This window comes from Microtus ochrogaster, linkage group LG5 (genome assembly GCF_000317375.1).
Source record: "Microtus ochrogaster isolate Prairie Vole_2 linkage group LG5, MicOch1.0, whole genome shotgun sequence".
Lineage (NCBI taxonomy): Eukaryota > Metazoa > Chordata > Mammalia > Rodentia > Cricetidae > Microtus > Microtus ochrogaster.
Genome location: NC_022031.1, coordinates 20,560,414 through 20,583,302, shown reverse-complemented (window position 1 = coordinate 20,583,302; position 22,889 = coordinate 20,560,414). Strand labels below are relative to the sequence as shown.

Below are 22,889 nucleotides of genomic sequence, written 5' to 3'. Positions count from 1 at the left end.
ACTAGCTCTTGTAGACCAGGCTGGTCTCGAACTCACAGAGATCTGCCTGCCTCTGCCTCCCAAGTGCTGGGATTAAAGGAGTGCGCCACCACTGCCTGGCGTCATTTTGATTTTCTTGTATCTGTTGAGACTTACTTTGTGTCTTGAGTATGTGGTCTATAGTATGAGGCCACTTGTTTTTTTCTTGTCTGCTCAGCCCCGAAGTAATCAACAGAAACCATATTATTTGTAATACTGTTTGGCCATTAGCTTAAGTGTATTTCTGGCTAACTCTTATATCCTAAACTAACCCATCTCCGTTAATCTGTGTGTCACCACGAGACTGTGGTTTACCAGAACTTGGGTAAAGTTCTGGTGTCTGTCTCCAGAGGGGCTACATGGCTTTTTCTGACTCTGCCTTCTCCCAGCATTCTTTTTAGTTTTCTCCTCCTAACTCTTTCTGCCCTGCTATGCTATAGGCTCAAAGCAGTTTCTTTATTAAGCAATGGTATTCACAGCATACAGAGGGGAATCCCACATCAGTAGTCAGTTTTGAGTAAGCTCCCGGAGATGCAGAAAAGAAGGTGTAGTCTTTTAAAAGTGTTTGGGTGACTGTAGATATCTTCTAGGTTAATTTGGTTTAGAAAGTCTGTTAGCTCCATCATTTCTTTGTCTTTGTCTGGATGAGAGTGAGGTATTAAAGTCTCCCAACATCAATGTGTGAGGGTCAGTGTATGATTTTAGCTCTAATTGTGTTCCTTTTACAGATTAGGGTGCCCTTGTATTTAGGGCATAGATGTTAAAAATTCAGTTATCATCTTGGTAGATTATGTAGTTTATTTCTTTTGGTTACTTTTGGTTTGAAGTCTTATTAGATATTAAAATGGCTACCAGCTTGACTCTTAGGTTCATTTTCTTGTTATATCTTTTTCTAACCCTTTACCCTGAGGTAATGTCTATCCTTGATGTTCAGGTGTGTTTCTTGGATGTAGCAGAAGGTTGTGTCTTGCTTTTCATCCATTCTGTTAGTCTGTTGTTTTTATTGGTGGAATTCAGTCCATTGATATTGAGAGAGATTAATGACAAACGATCGTTTTTCCTGTTATTTTCTTGTTTTTGTTGTGGTTGTAGTGGAGAGAGATAATGGAGAGAATGTTTCCATTTTATTTTGATTTTGCTGGTCTGATATTATTTCCTATGGTTTTCATGGTTGTAGTTAACCTTAGGTTGGAGTTTTTCTTCTAGCAACTTTTGGTATTGGGATGATTGTAGATCTATGTGCTAATAATCTGGTTTTGTCTTTGTTGAATGGGTGTTTGTTCCCTTGGTTCCTGTTTCCTCTTTGAATTTTAGGAGAGTATGATAGCAGTGTATTGCTTGGTAGGAAGTTTTTCTGTGGACCTGTTTCCTTGGCCTGCTCAGTTGGTGTATTCCCAGGAAACGCTTGTTGTTAGAGGCTGGGATAATTGGATGAGTTGGGGTAAGGAAGGCTGGGGTAATAGGTCTGTGTGATCCCTTGGCCATGGAGGCAGGGAGAAAATGGAAACCGCTGCAGGTGTCCTGTTACTGAGCTGGAGATAGACTGGGGGATTTAGCTGGAGGAGCAGCAGGAGAGGTGAAAATGAAAATCAGCTTTCCTGGCAGGAGTGCCCTTTGGATCAGCAGGCGATGCCTGCTGGGGTGAAGTAGGGTGTGGGGTTTAGAGGGGAAGACTTGGGATCTACCAGGGAGGGATGCTGGGAGCCGGGGCAGGAAAGGCTGATTTTGAAGGAGTTTTGTTGCAGCAAGCTGTTGGTTACCCCTCATAACAGTCATGCCAGTGTTGTACCTTTGAAGGCATCTTGTCTGACAGGTTGGTTTTGCAACTCGAAGGGTCTACAGCTGGGTCCACACTTGATGCCTTTCTCCCATAAGATCCAATGTCGTCTTACACTGTGCAAGCTATCAAGTAGAGTAAGAGAGGGTGCTTCCAGTTTATTTCCCTCTTGACTTCTTGATTACTATAACTAAAAGTGTATGTTGTCTTCAGTAGTGGGGTCTTAACATCTAGTTCTGGTGGGTATCCAAAGTGCTATAACAACAGACTGTTATTTTGAGAGCCTCTGGAGTCTCCCTTATTGGCAATGGAATTTTCTTTTAAAAATATGTGTCTTCTGAGAGCAGCAATAAGATGAAGAGTATATTTTACTGTATTTTGTTTTTAAAATAGAGAAGAGTAAAACAGTTAATTGTGTTTCATGGTGTAGGCATAATACTGATTTTTATTTTCTTCTCAGATACAGCATTTCTACATTTTTTTCTTAAGTACAAAATTTAAGTGGCAGTACTTGATTCCATCATAAAGACTGCAGTTTAATTCCTCTGTTTGACATAGTATTCCAAATTTGTTTAAATCTTGTATGTATATTATAATTCTGTACCTGTAAAGCTTATTAGCATTTTGTAAAAAAATCTCAGTATTTTAAAATTGGGACAAAAACACAATCTTTATTTTACTCCTACATTTTCTGCCTAAAAATACCATAATTTTGTAATATTTTAAAATTATCACTGACATAGTTTTACATGCTTAATCCTAGCACCGAGGAGAAGCAGAAGGATTGTGAGATTGAGGCCAGTCTTCTGTAGAGTGAATTTGAGTACAGCTGGGCAGCAAGACTGTCTTTAGGGCGATGGTACTCATCTGTAAATATTTCTGCTGATAATATTGATTTGAAATTTTAATTATGTTGACTAGGCACATCTCTTTCATTCACTTAAAACTGCTTTCAGTATTTCAGATAACCTTTTTCTCTTTCAAGCGTACATTTCACTACTGATTGTGGTTTTCTGTTTTGCAGAATACCAGCTATCCACCAATGTCAGATCCATATATGCCTAGTTACTATGCTCCATCCATTGGATTTCCATATTCTCTTGGGGAAGCAGCATGGTCCACGGCTGGAGACCAGCCTGTGCCGTATCTGACACCCTATGGACAAATGAGTAATGGAGAGCATCATTATATACCAGATGGTGTTTTTAGTCAACCAGGGGCATTAGGAAATACCCCTCCATTTCTTGGTCAACATGGATTTAACTTTTTTCCTGGTAATGCTGATTTCTCTACATGGGGGACAAGTGGATCTCAGGGACAATCAACACAAAATTCTGCTTATAGTAGCAGTTACGGCTATCCACCTAGTTCTCTTGGGAGAGCTATTACTGATGGACAGGCCGGATTTGGCAATGATACTTTGAGTAAGGTGCCTGGCATTAGTAGTATTGAGCAAGGCATGACTGGACTGAAAATTGGTGGTGACCTGACGGCTGCAGTGACAAAAACTGTAGGTACAGCCTTGAGCAGCAGTGGTATGACTAGCATTGCAGCCAATAATGTACCCCCTGTTAGCAGTGCAGCACCTAAACCAACTTCTTGGGCTGCTATTGCCAGAAAGCCTGCCAAACCTCAACCGAAACTTAAACCCAAGGGCAATGTGGGCATTGGGGGTTCTGCTGTGCCACCACCTCCTATAAAACACAACATGAATATTGGAACTTGGGATGAAAAAGGGTCAGTGGTAAAGGCTCCACCAACCCAACCAGTTCTGCCTCCTCAAACTATAATCCAGCAGCCTCAGCCATTAATTCAACCACCACCATTGGTGCAAAGCCAACTGCCTCAACAGCAGCCTCAGCCACCACAACCACAGCAGCAACAAGGACCTCAGCCACAGGCCCAGCCTCACCAAGTGCAGCCTCAGCAGCCACAACTGCAGAACCGCTGGGTAGCTCCTCGGAATAGGGGAACTGGCTTCAACCAGAATAATGGAGCAGGCAATGAAAACTTTGGTTTAGGTGTTGTACCAGTTAGTGCTTCACCTTCTAGTGTAGAGGTGCATCCAGTGCTGGAAAAACTAAAGGCCATAAACAACTATAATCCCAAAGACTTTGATTGGAACCTGAAGAATGGACGTGTGTTTATAATTAAGAGCTATTCCGAGGATGATATACATCGTTCCATTAAGTACTCTATCTGGTGTAGTACTGAGCATGGTAATAAGCGTTTGGATGCAGCTTATCGTTCCCTGAATGGGAAAGGCCCGCTCTATTTACTCTTCAGTGTGAATGGCAGTGGACATTTTTGTGGAGTGGCTGAAATGAAGTCTGTTGTGGACTATAATGCATATGCTGGTGTCTGGTCTCAGGATAAGTGGAAGGGCAAATTTGAAGTTAAATGGATCTTTGTCAAAGATGTTCCCAATAACCAATTACGACATATTCGCTTAGAAAACAATGACAACAAACCAGTAACCAATTCAAGGGACACTCAAGAAGTACCCCTAGAGAAAGCAAAGCAAGTGCTTAAAATAATTGCTACTTTCAAGCATACCACCTCAATCTTTGATGACTTTGCACATTATGAAAAGCGTCAAGAGGAGGAGGAAGCCATGCGAAGGGTAAGTACGAATCCAATAATTTTTAGTGTGAGTATTTATCCTCATGGGTGGAGTGCATGGAATGGCATCCATTTATACTTCTGAATATTATAGTTTATGAAACCAAAAGCTTAAAAAACAGAACTCTAATCTACCTCTTATCCGCAGCCCTTCTAGTTACTGCTCTTAAATGTTGCTATATTTTCAAGTATTTGTTAATGCTTTGTTTTATGAGAAAGGTGGTGTGTGTGTTATGTAACTATAGTATATAATTTATAGAACCAAAACATATGTATAACAAAATAGAGCAAGAATTTCACATTAGGGTGGGAGATTAGAAGGGTGTGGCCTTTAGAATTCGATCTGTAGTATTTGATTTTCTCTTGTTAGCACACTTTCTGTGAGACTTGGGGAGACTCCCTGAGTTTACATATATTTGTATAAGCTTGGAATGTGGTCCCAAGGCAAGACAGGCTTGAGTTGCTTTCTCTTCAGAACTAAACATCAATTTGGGAGGCCTGATTTTAAATGTAAAGGGAATGGGAAGGGTAGAAAATGAATTTTTTTTCATGCGCAGTACACTTTCTATTGAAAATAAGCAAGAATAAAATAACATTAGCCACTGTGGAAATATTTGTGGGGAATTTAATGTTAAGGCACACACTTCTGTCTTCATGAAAACACAGCACTGATTCATTTCTTTGTATGAACTCAAATATATGACTTCTTACATATGTGGAGCAGAGGAAACTCCTTCAGCCAACATTGAGCACTTGAGTGGTTAATTCTGCTGAGGTAAGGATCTGTAATGGTTTCTAAACCATAAGACTCAGAAGTATTTATTGGAGTGTCACCCCTTTTTGTATTTGGTAAGGACTTTAGCTACATTTCTGACAAGCAACCTAGGTGACGCTGGTGCCAGTCTTGCTGTGCTGAACAGTTAGAAACTTGGCTTTGGAGTGATTCAGACTGCTGTTTGCACCTTTGTAGGAGCTGTTTAAATGAATTGCTAAATGGAGTTTTCTTCTAGTTAAATGTGGGAAGTGAGGAAAATAGGATCAGAAGTTGCCAGGGTGTCTTTTCAGCTTATCGGTTAAGTAATAGTCAGATTGTAATTGTTATTATAAGACAGTGGATCAGGAGAACAATTTGGAATGTGGACGGTGTGATGTGGGTAAAGATGTCATTTGGGATATTCTTATTTTAGGATCTTTGAGAAATACAGGTAGGGACCTTCCTTATTTAGACAGTTGAGAGACATGGGAATCAGACTTGGAACTTTTTGTTCTTCTGTAGCTGAGTCTGTTGAAGTGAGATAAGATTGTCCAGGAGAAAAAGATGGCAAAGAAATATGTAGAAGCTTTTTCTTCTGCCACCAAGTACATTTTTTTTTTTACATCCCTTTTTTACCTAGTCTGAAAATTTAGTTCTGGTTTTATTGTTTCTGATGTTCTAATATATATTTTATTTACTGAGTTTTCTCCACTCATGATTATTTTGGCAATGAGGGTTCTCCAGCTTGCTTTTCTAGGCAGCAAGATTTCCTGTGGAGGAGCCAACTTGGCATATCCTGTCTGCCATATAAGTTTAAATGTCAGGTTTTCTTATTTCAGAATGAGAAGTTTCAGGGGAACTTGAAGCTGCAAGAAAAATCTTTCATCAGTATTTGTATAGGTACTAACTCATTGATGTGCACACATTCTTAGATTTGAACAGCCGGTTTTAATTATATTTGAGTAAAATGAAGTTTCATGAAAGGACCAAGATAAAAAAAATTGGATAATTCGTGGGACAAAAGATAGTTTAAAATGTAGGAGCCAGGTGTAGTGTTTACACACGTTTAATCTCAGCACTCAAGAGGCAGAGGCAGGCGATCTCTGAATTTGGGGCCAGTCTGTTATACATTGTGACTTCCAGGACAGCTCTCGCTATACAGAGAGATCCTTCAGAAACAAGCAGCTATACACATATATGCATACATATATACACACATACATTATACACATATAAAACAAAAGTTACAATTTGCTTTGTAGGAAGGATTCCTATTCCTACATAATTGGAGCAGAATACTAAAAAGTTTTATTGAAAACTTAGAACATGATTATCACAGTTAAAAAAATAGGTTAGAAAACAGATTAATGTGAATATATTCCCATGTTAGATCTTGTTGAAGTTTCAGAAGTTCAAATTAGAAAAGTTAACCAAATGTAGAATAATTGACATGAAAATAGAAAAGGAAAAAGATATAGTGAAAAGAGAAGTGGTTTCTGTTTTTTAAGCAGCAGGAAGAAAACAATCAGTGTAAAAGATACTTTGGGAACTTTCCTAAACCCATGTTTCCAGATGGAATAATGGGGTTACCAGATGGTTAGCAGGCTAGTTTGAAATGATAAAAGACAGGAAAGATACTGCAAAGTAAAGATAAGCAGGGTAATCAACAGTGTCTCCTCTCCCCTCTGACCCTAGGAATGAAAAGTGAAATCTTATTTCAGAGTGCAATAGAGGGAGTATAGAATTACATCCCTCAGGTAGGTAAAGCAATGAAGTTTACGCTTCGAAGAACTGAGCCTGAGTCTTCATAGGGTTTTTTTGGGGGGCGTGGGGGTTGATATTGTTTTGTTTTGTTTTTGAGACAGGGTTTCTCTGTGTAACAGCTCTGGCTGTTCTGGAACTTGCTCTGTATACCAAGCTGGCTTCCAACTCTTAGAGATCCACTTCCCTCAGCTTCCCTAGTGCTGGGATTAAAGACATATGCCACTGCCTGGCTGCCTCCATAGTTTTTTTAAAGGTTGAAAGAAACATTTCAACAAAATTAAAAAAAAGAATTGAAGAAATGCTGATAATTCCTGTTAACTATTGGTTTTATTGGAACAATACCCTTCCACAGGGATTCTGAACATATATTCAATTAAACAGATTTGTTGCTCAAGAGCAGAAAGAGTCTTTAAGCCTATCAAACAAAATGGGCTTATGATTGGAAACCACTATCCTTTGCAGAGAGAAGGGATATGGGAAGAAGAAAACCTGTTGATAATCTTTGTTGACAGGTTTCGAGGCTGATTGAAAGGAGGCAGGAGCAGAGTTTGCTCTCTGCTCATTTCTTAGTATCAGGTAGTAGGACTGTCAAAAAGGCAGTCCTGTTAAGATACTGTCAAGTGAGTAAATTCTGAAAAGCAATGGTTCTTAACCTTCCCAATGCTGCGACCCTTTACAGCATAACCATAAAATTATGTTTCTTATTAATTTGTAACTGATTTTTGCCACTGTTAAAGATTTATAATGTAAATATCTGTTTTCTGATGGTTATAGAGCATGTCTGTGGGTCTTTCACTTTTAAAAGGGTCATGACCCACAGGTTGAGAACCAGTGCTTTAAAGACTTTTCATAGTTTGAGTGTCTTAGAATTTTTTCTTCCTTACTGGTCTAATCTCTAGTTTTTACTGGTTGTTTGCTGTATTTAGTAAGTGCTGCCTGTTGATTTGATTTCTCCATTTGTGCAAACCGTAAGTTATAAAGAAGTTCAGTTCTAGGTAGAACATTAGGAGATAGAGTGGGGGACACATGCCCATTTTTATCTTTTTGAAGTTTATTCAAATATTATGGTAATTTAAGGACTAGTGCCTTAGGCTTATTATTTAAAGTCCTGATACATAACACTGATTTTGATAAACTTATCTGAAAATGGAAAGGTGCCTCTTGAATTCTAGGCAAGTGCTTACCCAAGTGTAGAATCTTTATTATCTTTATTTGCTTCCAGAAGAATTATTTGTATATGTTGCCCCTTTGGTAAAGCTAATATAATCCTTGAACATGAGAGGAAAATAAAGAAGAGCTGACTGTATTTGTCTAGTATAAATGTTAGTATCCTCACAGTAGTAGACTGTCTAGGTGTTGGGCCTCATAAGGCCCAGTGTAACTTCTAAGCCTAACTTGAGTTTGGTGAGGCCTAGTGTAACTTCCTGAGCCTAGCTCGAGTTTGGAGATGTGTCTCTAGTTACTTGACCTAGGCCTGCCTCTGCCCAGCCACCACTAATGTGACAGAATACTATTGGCCCTTGTGTTCTTTGCCTCAACCCATTCCAAGCTTCTCCAACCCCATCACAACCCTATATAAGTTCCTGCCTGATACCGTTAAATGGGATCCTGCTTTGACAGACTCCCGACTCATGGGTGTGTTTCCTCTTTGGCCATTTAGGAGGGCTGGGTCATTCACTCAGGGAAAGCCCCAAGGAAAGCCCAGCAGGTCGGGCTCTGCCCCTTCCCTTTCTGCATCTAGAGAACCCGGCATCTAGGTAATCCTTAGTTTTTTCAGTTGGATGAATCACTTTTTATATACTATATTATTTTACTCTTATAAATCCTTATTGTCAATGGACAATTTGGTATGGGGTTTTATGTGTGCGCGTGTATTTTTTTAAATTTAATCCTTATGTTTTTTGTGGATTCAGATGTTCTGCCTGTGTCTGTCTACCACATGTGCAGTTCCTGTGGAGGCCAGAAGAGGGATAAAATTTTTTGGGACTGGAATTAATGATGATTTGTGAGCTACCATGTGGGTGCTTAGAATTGAACCCAGATCCTTTGGGACCCCCTCCCCCCCATATTCTTCACCACTGAGGCATCTCTCCAGCTCTAAGTTTTAGTTTTAATAGCTGGCCTATTTTTGTTTTTGTTGGCATAACAGTATCTTTGGTTAACATTTTATAGCATTGATTCCCCTCCTCCCTCTGCCAGCTTGTAGTGGTTATGTTATATTCCAGTGTTGCTTAAAAATCCCAGCACTCAGGAGGCAGAGACAGGCGGATCTCTGTGAGTTTGAGACCAGCCTGGTCTACAAGAGCTAGTTCCAGGCCAGGATCTAAAACTACAATGAAACCTTGTCTCGAAAAAAACAAAAAAGAAAAAAAAAGGGGAAGCTTTCAGGGAATTAATGGCCTCTCTGGTTGTTCAGATTAGTCATACACCTTCAGGGAGCTATTTCTTCCATACTTTTAATTGTGAATCCATATTATTTAAGCTGAAGAGAATTTCAATTAATATGTGTATTGCTTCCCTCAGCTAATTGAGGATCATATGTATTGCAGGATTTGTTTTAAGTCACTGGTTCACCCCTAGTTGCTTCTTGCCTAGGATTTCTAATTCTGCTTCTGCCTTCCAAGTGTGGCATTATAGGAATGTACCTTAACCCATTTAATTTAATAAACAAATGTAAGTTGTATTTTTTTAATCAAAGACTTTTTTCTTTTTTGTCTTGGGTCAGGGATTCTTTGTGTAGCCCTGGTTATCATAGAACTCTGTCTGTAGATCAACTGGCATGGATCAGAGATCCACCTGCCTCTGCCTCTCAGATGCTGGGATTTAAGACATGCATCACCAAAGTATTTATTTCATGGGAAGGAATTTACATGTGATTCATTCCTCAGGAAAAATTGACTTGGTATTAAACCAAACTTCTTGAGTTTAGAGTAGTGCCCCTTTCCCGAATCTTTAGGAATATTTCTTGTCTATTTTAACCCATGAAATGAATACTAATAAAGTTAGAAAGACTTCTTTTCCCTTTCAGTTTTGAATATATGCTATTCCATGCACAGGGTTTTGCTGCTCATGGATCACAACATTTTCTGTATTAGTTATCTCTGGTTACCAAATAGCATAAAACTCAGTGACCTAGCACAGTTTTTTTCTGAGAAATCAGGGCACAGTGTTGGATGGATTCTCAGTTTTAGACTGTTACAAAGTGTCAGTTTAGGCACAAAGTGTCAGTCTAAGCTGAGCCTAGAGTCTCATCTAAAGATTCAATTGGTTGGAGAGATTTGCTTTATAATCATGGCATTTTTGGCAGAATTTAGTTCAGAGCTTACTGGACCAAGGGCCTTGTTTTCTTTCGACAATGAGCTACTTTACCAGGCTGAAGAAGCACCTTCTTGGTGGGATGCTTGTCCAGCATTCAGGAAACACTTTGTAAAATAACCTTTTCTGTTAACTTTTTCATTTTTCCTGTTTCTGTAGTACACATTTAGTTTATTTGATCTTTGCCAAAATATTATTTGCATATATATTACTAGACTGTTTTTCAAGTCTTGAAATAGTAAAAACATATCTACATAAGTGTGGGGGTGTTTTCAGAGTGTGGGTGTTTTCAGAGTGCACAGGATAGCTTTAGAATCTGTCTTTCCTTCCATCTTGGATTGTGGGCTTAGAGAGTTGCCACGTGTCCTGCAAGTGCTTTAAACTTGTTAGCCATCTCATGAACCACGGAAACACTTACTTTGTAAGTGCAGATTTAGTGTAGTTCTAGATCATATGGTGGCTGCGTAAAAAAGAGCAAGAGTGGTATTATAATAGAAAGGAAGTTCAAACAACCTCTTTATTCAAAGCATACTCATTTCCCTTTTTCTATTGACGCTATAATTTAGATTTGTTGTGTACTACTGACTTGTTGTGTTTTCTTTACATTCTCTTGTCCTCTGCTTTCTAATTAGAGTTAGTTTGGTAGAGGATGAAAGGCTATCACACTTGCTCTGATTTCTGAGTGGATAGGGTTTTAATCCACTAACTGCCCTTATCCTACATCCTTTTTTAACACCATTTAGTGTGGTGTACGTGCGTGCGTGCGTGCATGTGTCACACATGTGTATATTGAGTAGGTGCACATTATAATGCATATGTGCCGGTCAGAGGGCAGTTCTGTGCAGTTCTTCCACATGGATTCTGGGAGTGTTGTTATCAGTTTGTGCAACACTTGCCTTTACCCATTGGGCCACTGCCCTGTCCCCTGTTCTACCCTGGAGCATAGATTTTTCTCACAATTACAAATGTTTTTTCATATAAGTTAGCAAATTTCCTGAAGAATTGAGTCTATTAGCCATTTTAACTTCAGTCATGGTCCATTTTAATATTAGTACAGACTTTTCTTACATCTTGGTATTTTCTTCTATCCTCTGTTTCAAAACTCTGTCTAGATACCAGAGTTGCATTTTGTTAATGTTGTCTCAGTTACCTCCAGTCTATTTCAGTTTCTCTGTCTTGTTTCTCCTTGTATTTTTAAAGATTACTGACTATGTGGGGTTTTTTGTTTTTTGTTTTTTTGGGTAATGTTGTTTGAGTGTTTTGCCTGCATGTATGACTGCACCATGTGTGTGCACTGGCGATAGAGTCCAGAAGTTGTCAAATCCCCTGGAATGTTACCGTATGATTGCTAGATGCCATGTGTAGGCTGCGAATCAAATCAACCAGTGTTCTTAACCACTAAGCCATCTCTCCAGCCACCCGCTAAGGCTTTTTTTTAAAAATGTCCCTTAATTTCAGTTTGTTTCAGACATTCATTAGATTAAAGTTATGAATTTTGCCATGGCTGTAACAAAATGTGTTTATTTGTCATAGATCAATTAGTATTAGTGATTTTAGTTTGGATTACTTGTTTGTGTTAGTGTCTCTTAGGTTTCTTTTATCTATCCAGTAGTTTAATTATTTTTTACTTTTTTTGTACTTTACTGTTTTTTTCCCTAACTCAGCTATTGTTAGGAAGTGAGTGATCATTTACTCACTTTAAATACAAGCTACTTTTCAAATTAAAAAATTAGATTTTGTGGTGTAGTAGTGACCTGTGCTTCTAATCCTACACTTGGGAGGCAAAATCAAGCAAATCTCTGAGTTTGAGGACTACCTGGTCTACAGAGTGAGTTCTGGGACAGCCAGGGTTACCCATAGAGACCCTGTCTGGGGTAAAAATTAGATCTCTTAAATTAACAAAAAATATTTCATGTTTGTTAGCTGCATTTGACTTTGAGTGTTTTGCTTTGCTTTTTTTCCAGGCACTCGCCTCAGCTGAGAGCTTCTGTTCATTTTTTTGCTGGGTGCTATGGTTTCTTAAATGCCTTCGTGGCTCATTTGCAGACTTAGGTCTGGTTATGGAAATGATACTAATGGTGATAAGCCTTCAGATCATTAGAAGGAAAATTGGCAGTTTGCCTATGATACAAAAGAAGCTGCAGGGCCTCCTTTGGGTAGTGGAAAGAAGGAGTCTTAGCTCTGTCAAAAGAATAGTATGCTGAGGGTTTATCTCCTCAGGCATACTTCTGGTCCTGGCCTGGGCTCTTCTTTCATCTCTCCAGTGTTTTTGGCTTAGCTTGGGGTAGAGAGCACTTAGACTACATGGTTGTTTTCCTCAAAGACTCAGGAGCTTTCCTATATCAGTGTCTCTGCTTACTGGATGAATTTTGCTAATGATGGAAAATGGAAGGATTTTTCCCTAAGTTATTTTTTAAAGTGACAGTCATTAAAGTAAAAATTTAATTTTCTGAATCACTTTGGATTATAACATAAAAGAGTGTCTAATGACTTTCTGCATAAATAATCCTTTCATAGGTGCACTGGATGGTGATCCTTTGTATGTAAATCATATTTCCTTCAACTTTCTTTAGCACATGTAATTGCGATGCCAGTTGTGTGCTAAGTTCTCATTTTATAACAATTGTGTGGTAAATTCTCATTTTATAATAAGTCGATGAGATCATTGGCAGCCTATCATTTCTGAGTCTCATCTTCTGATCTGTAGCAGATAGCCTACAAATACCTTCTTGTGAATATATACTTTGAGACACAGCCTTACCTTTTGGTAGTGTAAATGTAAGTTTTTGTTCTCTCTGTCTCGTTCCCTTTTTGTCTCACTTGCTCTTTCATGGGTTGTGTGTGTGTATTCTTGTGCAGGTGTGTGTGTATGTTTATCAGTTTTCACCTTGTATCTTGTTTGAGGCAGTCTCAGGTTTTTAACTAATAGTGCAAATGCTAGGCTAGCCTCCAGGAATTCTCGTGTGGTTTACTGATGTGTATTTCCTGGCTGTCTTTTTGTGCATACAGGGATCAGAACTCAGATCCTCATGTCTGAGAGGCATACACTTTACCCATTGAGCCATCTCTCAGCTTTATTACTGTTTTGAAAGAAATGGACTATATATTTTGGGGAGACAAGTTTTCTTGGTGAACATTTACTAAGCACTGGTAATTTCCAATTGTATTCCCATCCTGAATGGTCCTTATTGTATCCAGGAGCGTCTATCTCAGTATCTATTTGAAGTTCTCACTTGAAAACATCTTAAATCTAATATACTCCCTATTTCTTTGCTTGCCCCTTACTTTTTCTCCATCTTTTAGATGGCAGGGTACTATGATGTTTCTCTTTTTAAAAAATCATGTAGGTATAATTGTTATATTCCTGTGTATGAAGAATTGGGGAGGGAAACATTGCATTTCACAACATGCTTGTGGAGGTTAGGGGGACAACTTAAAAATTGATTCCCTCCTTACCTTATGTGGGTGGGTTCTGTGGATCAGATTCAGATCTTCTCATCCAAGCTCCTTTCTTCACTGAGAAGCCTTGCCAGTTTAACATTTCTCTTCCTTAATTTTTAATCTAGTTCATCAGTAAGTCTTGTGTCTACACTTTAAATATTGGTTCAGAGTTTCTCACTGGCTCTGCCTTTTTAAAAGTTCATTTTGTTTTAACCTTCTCAACTTACTGGCATTCTTGGTGCTCTTATTTCAATTTAATGATTATTTATTTATTTATTTGTTTGTTTGTTTGTTTGTTTGTGAGATAAGATTTCCTATATATTTCTGTCTCACTTAGCGCTCATGATTTTTCTGCCTCAGCTCCTCAGGTTCAGGGATTATAGATGGTATGCCACCAAGACTGGCTTTATTTCAGATTTCAAACCAGTCATTCACTGTTAGGAAAAATTAACTTTTTATTTTTGTTTTATTGTGTTGGGTAACCAGCACACTATTATCTTAGCTTTCAATGCTTTTTGAAATTCCACTCATGTAAATTTTTAGCTTTTTGTTGGGCTATAATTAACATTTATTCATAGAAAAATGTTCTAACATCAATATTTTTTGAAGAGTTTGAGAGGTGTAAGAAATTTCAGGTGTGATGTGTGTTTCGCCTTGTCCATTTTGCTTCTGAAATTGATGTTCAAAAATAGAGTGTATAGAACTGATTCTTTCTGCTTTTTTTTTTTTTTTTTTTAATTTTGTTTTTGTTTTTGGTTTTTCGAGACAGGGTTCCTCTGTGGCTTTGGAGCCTCTCCTGGAACTAGCTCTTGTAGACCAGGCTGGTCTCGAACTCACAGAGATACGCCTGCCTCTGCCTCCCGAGTGCTGGGATTAAAGGCGGGCCCCACTACCGCCCGGCAGAACTGATTCTTTGGGCCAGCAAAATGGCTCAGTAGGTGAAAGGGCTTGCTCAAGTGGGATGAGCTGATTTGAACTCTGGAACCTATAAGGTAGAAGGAGGAAAGTGATCCCACAGGTCAACTGCCCCCCCCCCCCACAGCAAAGGTTTTTAAAAAGTGAGGAAAACAACTCTGAACTCACCTGGCATTATCAGTCTTTTATTCTTGGTTCTGGGCTGCCATGGGGTCATCACCTTGGTGTCCTAGTTAGAATACACAGTTTAAATTCAGTTTTCTGTGGTTTTTATGTTGAACTTTTGATGTACTTGTCTGTTTTACTAAGAAAAACATGTTATATTCTCCTATCATGAATTTACTACCTATTTCTTGTAATTCTGTTTAGCATAAAGTTGTGTTTAGTATAGTTAGAGCTTTTGGAAACTTGAATGTACTGTTTATACCATTTAAATGTCTATCTGTAGCAGTAGCCTTTATTTCGGATTATTGAATATTTTGTCTGACATTGTTTGGTCTATGTTGTAATATGTTTCTGCTATTTAACTTTTCCTTGTTCGTGTGTTTTGGATTATTTCTCATAAATATGTAATATGAGTTAAAAATTCTTTAGTTTTTATTTTCATGGATCAATGTACATTTATGGTGACTCCTGTTATAAAAATGTAAGTATATTTATGTTCACCCTCTTTTCTAATCTACGATTTTTTTAGTCTTCTCATCTCTTAGATTGGTGTGAATTTTTTCTTTTATACTTTTCTTTATTACCTCTTTTTCTGTCCCCTGAATTGAAAGTTTATAAAGCTTTATAAAGAGAAATGAGTTAAATATGCAATCTGTGTATTTTGGTGAATTTTTAAAAGTTGATTACAGGAGCTGGAGAAATGGCCTAGGGTTAAGAGCACTAACTGCTCTTCTAAAGGTCCTGAGTTCAATTCCCAGCAACCACATGGTGGCTCACAGCCATCTATAACCCTTTTCTGGCCTGCAGGCATTTATGCAGGTAGAACACTGTATGCATAATAAATAAATTCTTTTTCAAAAAGTTTATTATACTTCAAACTGAAGCATTCTATTTCTTTTTAAATAACACATTATTCTCATTGTAACTGATTGCCTGTCATCATGTATTCCTGTCTAGTGTAGCCCTCTCATTCCTGGACTCCCTTTCTCCCCTAGAATAGCAAACAGCCCCCACTGGAAGATAGTCTTGGGTCTTCTTTATTCATGATGTGAAAAGTTACAGTGTACAGAATGTGAGAATAAATGATGAACATTTTTTAACCAAACTCATTTCAGAATTATGGCGAACTCTTTTTTTTTTTTAATATTTATTTATTATGCGTACAATATTCTGTCTGTGTGTATGTCTGCAGGCCAGAAGAGGGCACCAGACCTCATTACAGATGGTTGTGAGCCACCATGTGGTTGCTGGAAATTGAACTCAGGACCTTCGGAAGAGCAGGCAATGCTCTTAACCACTGAGCCATCTCTCCAGCCCTATAGCAAACTCTTGATGTACCTTTAATCTAATGCAATGTTGTCTCCATCTCAGTCAATAAAAGCTTTTAAATTGGTATACCACACTATTTAAATATCATTAGAACGACTAAAAAAAAAACCATAGTATTCTCATTTTAAATCTTTGTAGGAAATTAGGGAAGTAAAGAGGATATAAACTGTCTTGAAATAATCTTGTTTTTGGAGTTCTTTATTTAAAAGGTTTGTAACACTCATCTCACTGTGATACATAGAGATAATAATTAGTAATTGAAGAACTGTGTTTAGAGATGATTTGCAGTATATGTTCCTGTAGTTAAAAATCACTGCATAATGACTATCTTCTGTTATAATATCTTTATTTATTTATTTTTTCAGGAGAGAACTAGAAACAAGCAATAACCACCGTGTGGAGATGTCCTGTTAAACGACAACACTAATGATGCAGACTCTGGAAATGCCTAAGACGTCAGAGAAGACTAAGTTAGCAAAGCTTTCTTTCTGCTTAAGGTGACATCTTTGAACACTTTAACACGAGATTGACTCTTCTTGTGATGGTTTTCATCAACGCATCTGCCCTTATACTCTCACCAAACACACTTGAGAACTGTAACTTCATCAAGCACTTTCTGTCCTGAAGCTTTGACCAGTACCTGCTGTCTTTTGTAATTATGCATCCTAGCTAAGGCACAGAAGACTGAATGAATGCAAGGATTCATTAACTCTTTGAATTTGTTAAGTACTAACAGTTAACCATTAGAAGTGGTTCAATGATGTAAGAGTCTCACTGCTTCAACCTTTTCTTTGTTGTAGTTTTTAAATTGTCAATTTTTAGCTATTTGACAGATTAAAAGCAAAATAATCATGCCATATTTAGTCCTGGAGTTGAAGTCTGAATGTTTATGTGAAAAATTATTGTAGTAAACTTTTAATATGGCAAAGCAACCTTATGCTCTATTTTAGCCAAAAGAAACATAATCTAAAATTATATTAGAATATTTCCCTTGTCTTCAAACTATTTGGTGTAACAGAATATTGATATGCAGCTTGGTGGACTTCACCAATTAATGCACACCCCTCCCCAATTATATGTACACTGAGAATGTGTATTGGTTTGAGGGATTAATTATTTTGTTTCTACCACTTAATGAATCTCAACATTTTGAGTAAATGTACCTCAGTCTAATCAGACTTTTTATGACCTTTATAACTACATTTAAAACCCTTCAATCCTGTTTCTGGGTGTTTGCGAGCGGATTGCTATCATGAATTAAAAATTTATTACTCTAGGTACTCAACTAGCTAAATAAACATAGTTCTTGTTTAGCAAGCATATACTGTTCCTCAGTTCTTCAGCTTTTGCAGTGTCCTGGCATCCTTAAAATACTTTGAAAATATGGCCTTGATCCATGAATTAAATCAGTATCTAAGTGAATGTGTTGATGTTTTATTGATCAGATCTATATAAGTGGGAATACAGCATATAACTGGGTATTCTTATAATTACCTTTTTAACATCCTATTTTTTTCATTAATTACATATCAACATTAATTTTGTATCTTGAAACAAATTGATTTTGTATAATTCAATGTGTTGTGCATCTGTATTGAGTGATTTGATGGCATAAGGTTATGAAAATAATGTCCTGCCCCTTATCTTACTGTTTTGAAAGGAGAAAGCTATGTAGAATGATATGTTAAAGGTGAAAATAGCAATACAGTAGATTTGAATACCTTGATGTTTTGCGTTACTCCATTTATGTTTACATCGTGTTTAGAAATTTTCATTTGCTCTCGTCTTTGCTCACTTCAACTCAAAAGCCTCGTGATGGATATTTCTTTTGAAACTTTGATTTATATAATTTTTGTACAATGTTTTAGAATTGCAAATATTGTATTTTTTATTAGAATACAGTATTTGTAGATAACCATAGCTACTTCACAGTTACTTGGTAGTCCCAGTGTGGTTATGTCAGTGTTTACTGAAGGGAACATCAAAATGTTAATGGTATACTAAAGAATGAGAACTTTCATAAAGGAAAATTGCACCTATTTTACCTTTTTGAGACTAAGCCATGAAATCTTGTAACATGTCTCTTAACTATTTATAATGAAAATTGGCATTTGGGTATAGCCAGCACAGCAATGTTCTATATCCCTAAGATTGTATAGGTAGGACATTTCAAAGATGACACCTGTCATTCTGGAGCTCCTACTAGAGAAAACTGTAAAAGGGTGACCTTGTCGGAAGGAGCTGAGTCCTCCCCCTGAGGTTCTCTTTTTCTTGGTGCTTTATTAGCAACTCTGGATATTTTTATAAAACTAGTTACATTATAAACTAATTCAGTCTTGTTTAATTTACATTAGGTTTTATGTAAGGAATGTCATCGAAATACCCAACGAAGCAGGCTTATTGCAGTAGACGCAGACAGGGCCCGTGTAGCTGAGTCTGTTCGTGGTGAGAAGAACATCCCAGTGCCTTTAACCTGAATTTCTAATCTTAAGTGAAATGGGTGCAGCATTCCTTTGGGAAAAAAGCTTCCACTTGGTAATTTTGTGTTTTTCTCACCTAAGTATTCCCCAAAGCACCAACCTTCTCTTCCTTCTTGGTCAGTCAGTATATTACAAGATATTTTTCCATAAAATGAAATCATTACAGGTTGTCTCTAGAGTACAACCAGAGGAATGTTTCTTAACTGCGGGGACCAAAAGGGAGAGAGCCTGGGCTCTACAAGGGTAGATTTATAATAAAATGTTTGAATAATCTTAAATTAAGACATTATTGGTCCCGTGATTTCTTGCTTAATATTTTTCCAATTTGTCATTTGAATGATTCTATTAAAGTTATCTTATGTGGGTATTTTATTTTTAAAGGTATTATAGTTTGTATATTTAACAGTAAGGGGGAAAGTGTAACCAAAATTAGTATTCTCTCACTATACATATTGGTACTTGAAAATTCCTTTAAAAAACAAGCAAAAAACTCTGCCTTTTAGTGCTTAATTCCTCATTTTAACATGTGATCTTTTAATTGAAAAGCTGTGTTATTTTTGAGTACCATGCATGAGGGTTAAGCTGATGTTCAAACAGTTTGCAATAAAAAAAACTCAATCAGCTTAAGTCATTCAATCATTTCAAGTGCATTCTGCATCCTTTAAAAGTAAGTTTGTGAGATTTTAAGAGAATTGTGTTTTCATTAAGTTTTGCATATCTTTTGTTATGCCATGTAAATTCCCTTTTTCATATGATTAAAGGAAGGGTATGATGAAATGATTAGTTCATACATTCACTTGTAGCAGTTATCAATGAGAATTTGAATTTTGTCGTGTTTGGGTTTGTTCATTCCTGTGAATGATGGTACAGTAGGTGAGATTTTTTTTTTTTTTGTTATGGTACAGAACTCACCATTTGGTCCTCTTTAATCTTTGAGGGTTTCAATAAAAATTGTTCACTCATATCTGTGTTCTTTTTATCGATCTTTATAAATATGTCTTGCTTTCTAGAAATTTTTTTTTCCTATTACTGTTTTCCTGATTGGCAATTGCATGTAAGTTACTTGTTTTTGTTGGTAATTTAAATGAAGTGAATTAAAGACAAGAAATGTCCCTTTATCTCATGTAAGCAAACTGTTGACTTACATGTTCTTAATACTTAATGATAGAAAAGAGGAAGAGAGGGGCCCCTTCCCTTTTAAATGTAATAGGAAAGTAATGGCAGCCGTCTAAAAACATGTCTCCTCCTTGGTCCCAAGGAATGCTTTTCTAACAATTTTTACATTTTTTTCAGAGTTAATTTATGTGGGTGGTCATTGTAATTCTGAATGGTATGTTTTTTATTAGCCTAGCTCTCTTTAAAACATTTATTCAGGCCGGGCGGTGGTGGTGCACGCCTTTAATCCCAGCACTCGGGAGGCAGAGGCAGGTGGATCTCTGTGAGTTCGAGGCCAGCCTGGTCTACAAGAGCTGGTTCCAGGACAGGAACCAAAAAAAAAAAAAAAAAAAAAAAAAAAAAAATTATTCAGGTAAGAAGTGTCTGGTGCATCCACCTCCGTAGCAGCAGGAGCCTGCATTTGGTCATCTCCCCAAGAGAAAGTGTGTATTTCATCATTGTACATAGAACTGAGGTCAGCCATTCCTCACCTACAGTTAGAACCTGATTATTTTTCACTGATCGTCTCAGTTTGAATTTGAAAATTCTGTTCTAGGAACTAAGATATTCTTAGGGTTAACTGATCAAGGTGGTTTGATTTTTTTTTTTTTTTTTTTTTTTTTTTTACATACTGTTCATTTTGAGACACAGGATAGATTTGTATCTAGGGGATGTAGAAATACATCACTTGAGTTTGATCTAGCTGGTGCCCAACACTGAGCCAGTCTGTTATTAGTGTGCAAATAGAATGCAGCTAGGAATACATTTTTCAGATTTTGTAGCATGATTTATTTAGATAATTAGAGAATTTTGATAATTTGTAGGCTATGGTAGTGTATAACAATGTCAAATGTTTCTCCTTTGAAAGTAAGTTTGGCCACCCATATGATTTTTCTGTATTGTATTCAGAATATTGAACACATGTCCCCAAAACATGTCCATTTTTTTTGTTCTGCCATTTGACAGTATCTTTTTATTCTTCATAAATCAGGTTAGAGCAGTTTCACAGAAAATGTGAAAAGATCTCAGAGTTCTTAACTACCTTGTACCCAGCTCTCCTAGTTTCAGATATCTTAGAAATTTGCAAGTATAGACCCTTCACTTCCTAAACGACACTTTAAAATTTTTCTTAGTTTTTACCTAATGCTCCTTTTGTCAGGATCGCCCCAAGAACACCATAGCATTTCTAGTTTTCACGTCTCCTTGGTGGTTATTTTTTCTTGGGCTTCTGTTTAATGATGATCGATAATACTGTGTAGAATGTTTCTCCTCTGGAATCTGGCTGGTTATATGGTTCATAAGCTTGAGGGAGGAGGACTACACATGTGAAGGGCTTTTCTTTTTCTGTCATATATCGAGACTGAATACAGTAACATGCTGTTGATGTTGACTGGCTGAGATGGGTTTGTCAGCTTTCTTATGTACAGTGTACTTGTTTCTTGTGTATGGTGCCTGAAGTTAAACCTACAGTCTAGCACATTCTAGTAAAGTACTTTATGGCTGACCTAATTAGCTTCTCTTTGTCTTGTGAGACAAGGATGTGTTGGCTAACCCTGAACACCAGCTTTTTTGAATTGAGAAGTAGCTTATAAGATTGTTAAGCACACCCCTGGGGTGCCTCTGTGAGAGCGAGGACTTTCCCAGGTAAGACTTGAGGTCTCAGATGTAATAAAAGGAGGAGGACAAAGAAGTGTAGCCATCTCCACTTCCTGGCCACTGTGATGTCACTCCTCTGCCATGATAAATCCAGGAAGCAGAAATGTTTTGTTTCCTCAGGTATTTGGTCACAGTATTAGAAAATGTCTAACTAAAGCACAGGGTCTTTGTGTGACTCACTCTGCCCTCAGGTTATCATCTGCCCTTTGCCTCCTTCCAGGAGTACAGGTGTGCATCTCAGTGCCCTGTAGGCTGCTACTCTATTCAAAGGCAGCCACAGTCCACATTTGAGTGGAGAATTGGTATACTATATTTTATGCAGAAACATAGGAATCTTAGTTATTCACTCTCAGTTGCTGAAAGCTTGTATGCCAGTATTTCCCCTTTAGAAAGATATATCACCTCACTTCCTCTACCCTTTTCAAGGGGACAGCAGAGATCTTTGAAGGAATTTTCATAGGCCTTCTACCCATTTCAAGTGTAATTGTATGAAGAAGCAGGGATTCTACTAAAGGGGTAGAAGATAAGCAAGTGTTAGGTCATGGGGAGGTTGTTCTGGCTATTGTGTGTGAGTAGGAAGTGATAATCATTCAGCTTTTGCTGGAGAAAAATTGGAGGTAGGAGATGTGTGCTGTTATAATTGGACTGGTGTTTCCCTTTAAAAGGAAAAAGTGAAATAGTGTAGCATCTTTTATAATTGAATCTTTTTTATATGCTTTTAAAAATCAACCTAGCATTTGCACATATTTGTGTGGTTCTGTGATATCTGTCTACAACATGTAACGATCAGGTGAAAATAGCTGTCATGTCTGTCATTCCGACTTAACTAACCATTAACTGTTGACAGTTGTAGCTTCTTTACTGTGTGATAAGGCAGTGGAGTTTAAGGCTTGCCTAAATGACAGAATCAAGGGGGTATTTGTAGAGAAACCACCTCTCTTCCCCACTCTTCCCAGGTTCTGATAAATCACCACTGTCTTATGCTCTCAGAGGTCATGTAGATTATGCGGTATTTGCCTTTCTGTGCCTGGCTTACTCTGCTTACAATAATGTTGATGAACTTCTTTTGAACATTCTAGGGTGATTTTATTTTTTATTTTTTTATTTTTCGAGACAGGGTTTCTTTGTAGCTTTTGGTTCCTGTCCTGGAACTAGCTCTTGTACACCAGGCTGGCCTCGAACTCACAGAGATCCGCCTGCCTCTGTCTCCCGAGATTAAAGGTGGTGATTTTATTATAATGGGCAAGAGCATGAGCTTTGGAGGTGGATAACTAACTGTTCCTGGAATCCGAGAATCCTGCCTAAGTCAGTCTGTATTTTCTGGTGGGTTAAGAGAGCAAATAGTAAAATAATGATAAGATTTATTTCAAAATTATTAAATGAGATAAATATCATCATGCATTTGGTTCTGTCCCTGGGCTTTATGCCCTCAAAGAGCTATTAGGTCTTCCCACCTCAACCAATCTGGATTAGAAGTGGGTCTTCCCACTTCAAATGA

General features: G+C 37.6%; 1 protein-coding gene across 3 annotated transcripts in view; it reads left to right on the top strand.

The window, feature by feature from the left end:
- The window catches only part of Ythdf3 (YTH N6-methyladenosine RNA binding protein 3), a 33,186-nt gene extending 13,644 nt beyond the window's left edge, over positions 1-19,542 (top strand). For all 3 annotated transcript variants that reach the window (XM_005361908.2, XM_013351879.2, XM_026786633.1), the window contains 2 exons: positions 2,820-4,418; positions 16,466-19,542. In XM_005361908.2, the coding sequence (XP_005361965.2) occupies positions 2,820-4,418; positions 16,466-16,489 (1,623 nt within the window). In that variant the 3' untranslated portion in view covers positions 16,490-19,542. The remainder of the gene's footprint in view (positions 1-2,819; positions 4,419-16,465) is intronic.
- Positions 19,543-22,889: the final 3,347 nt, after the last annotated feature.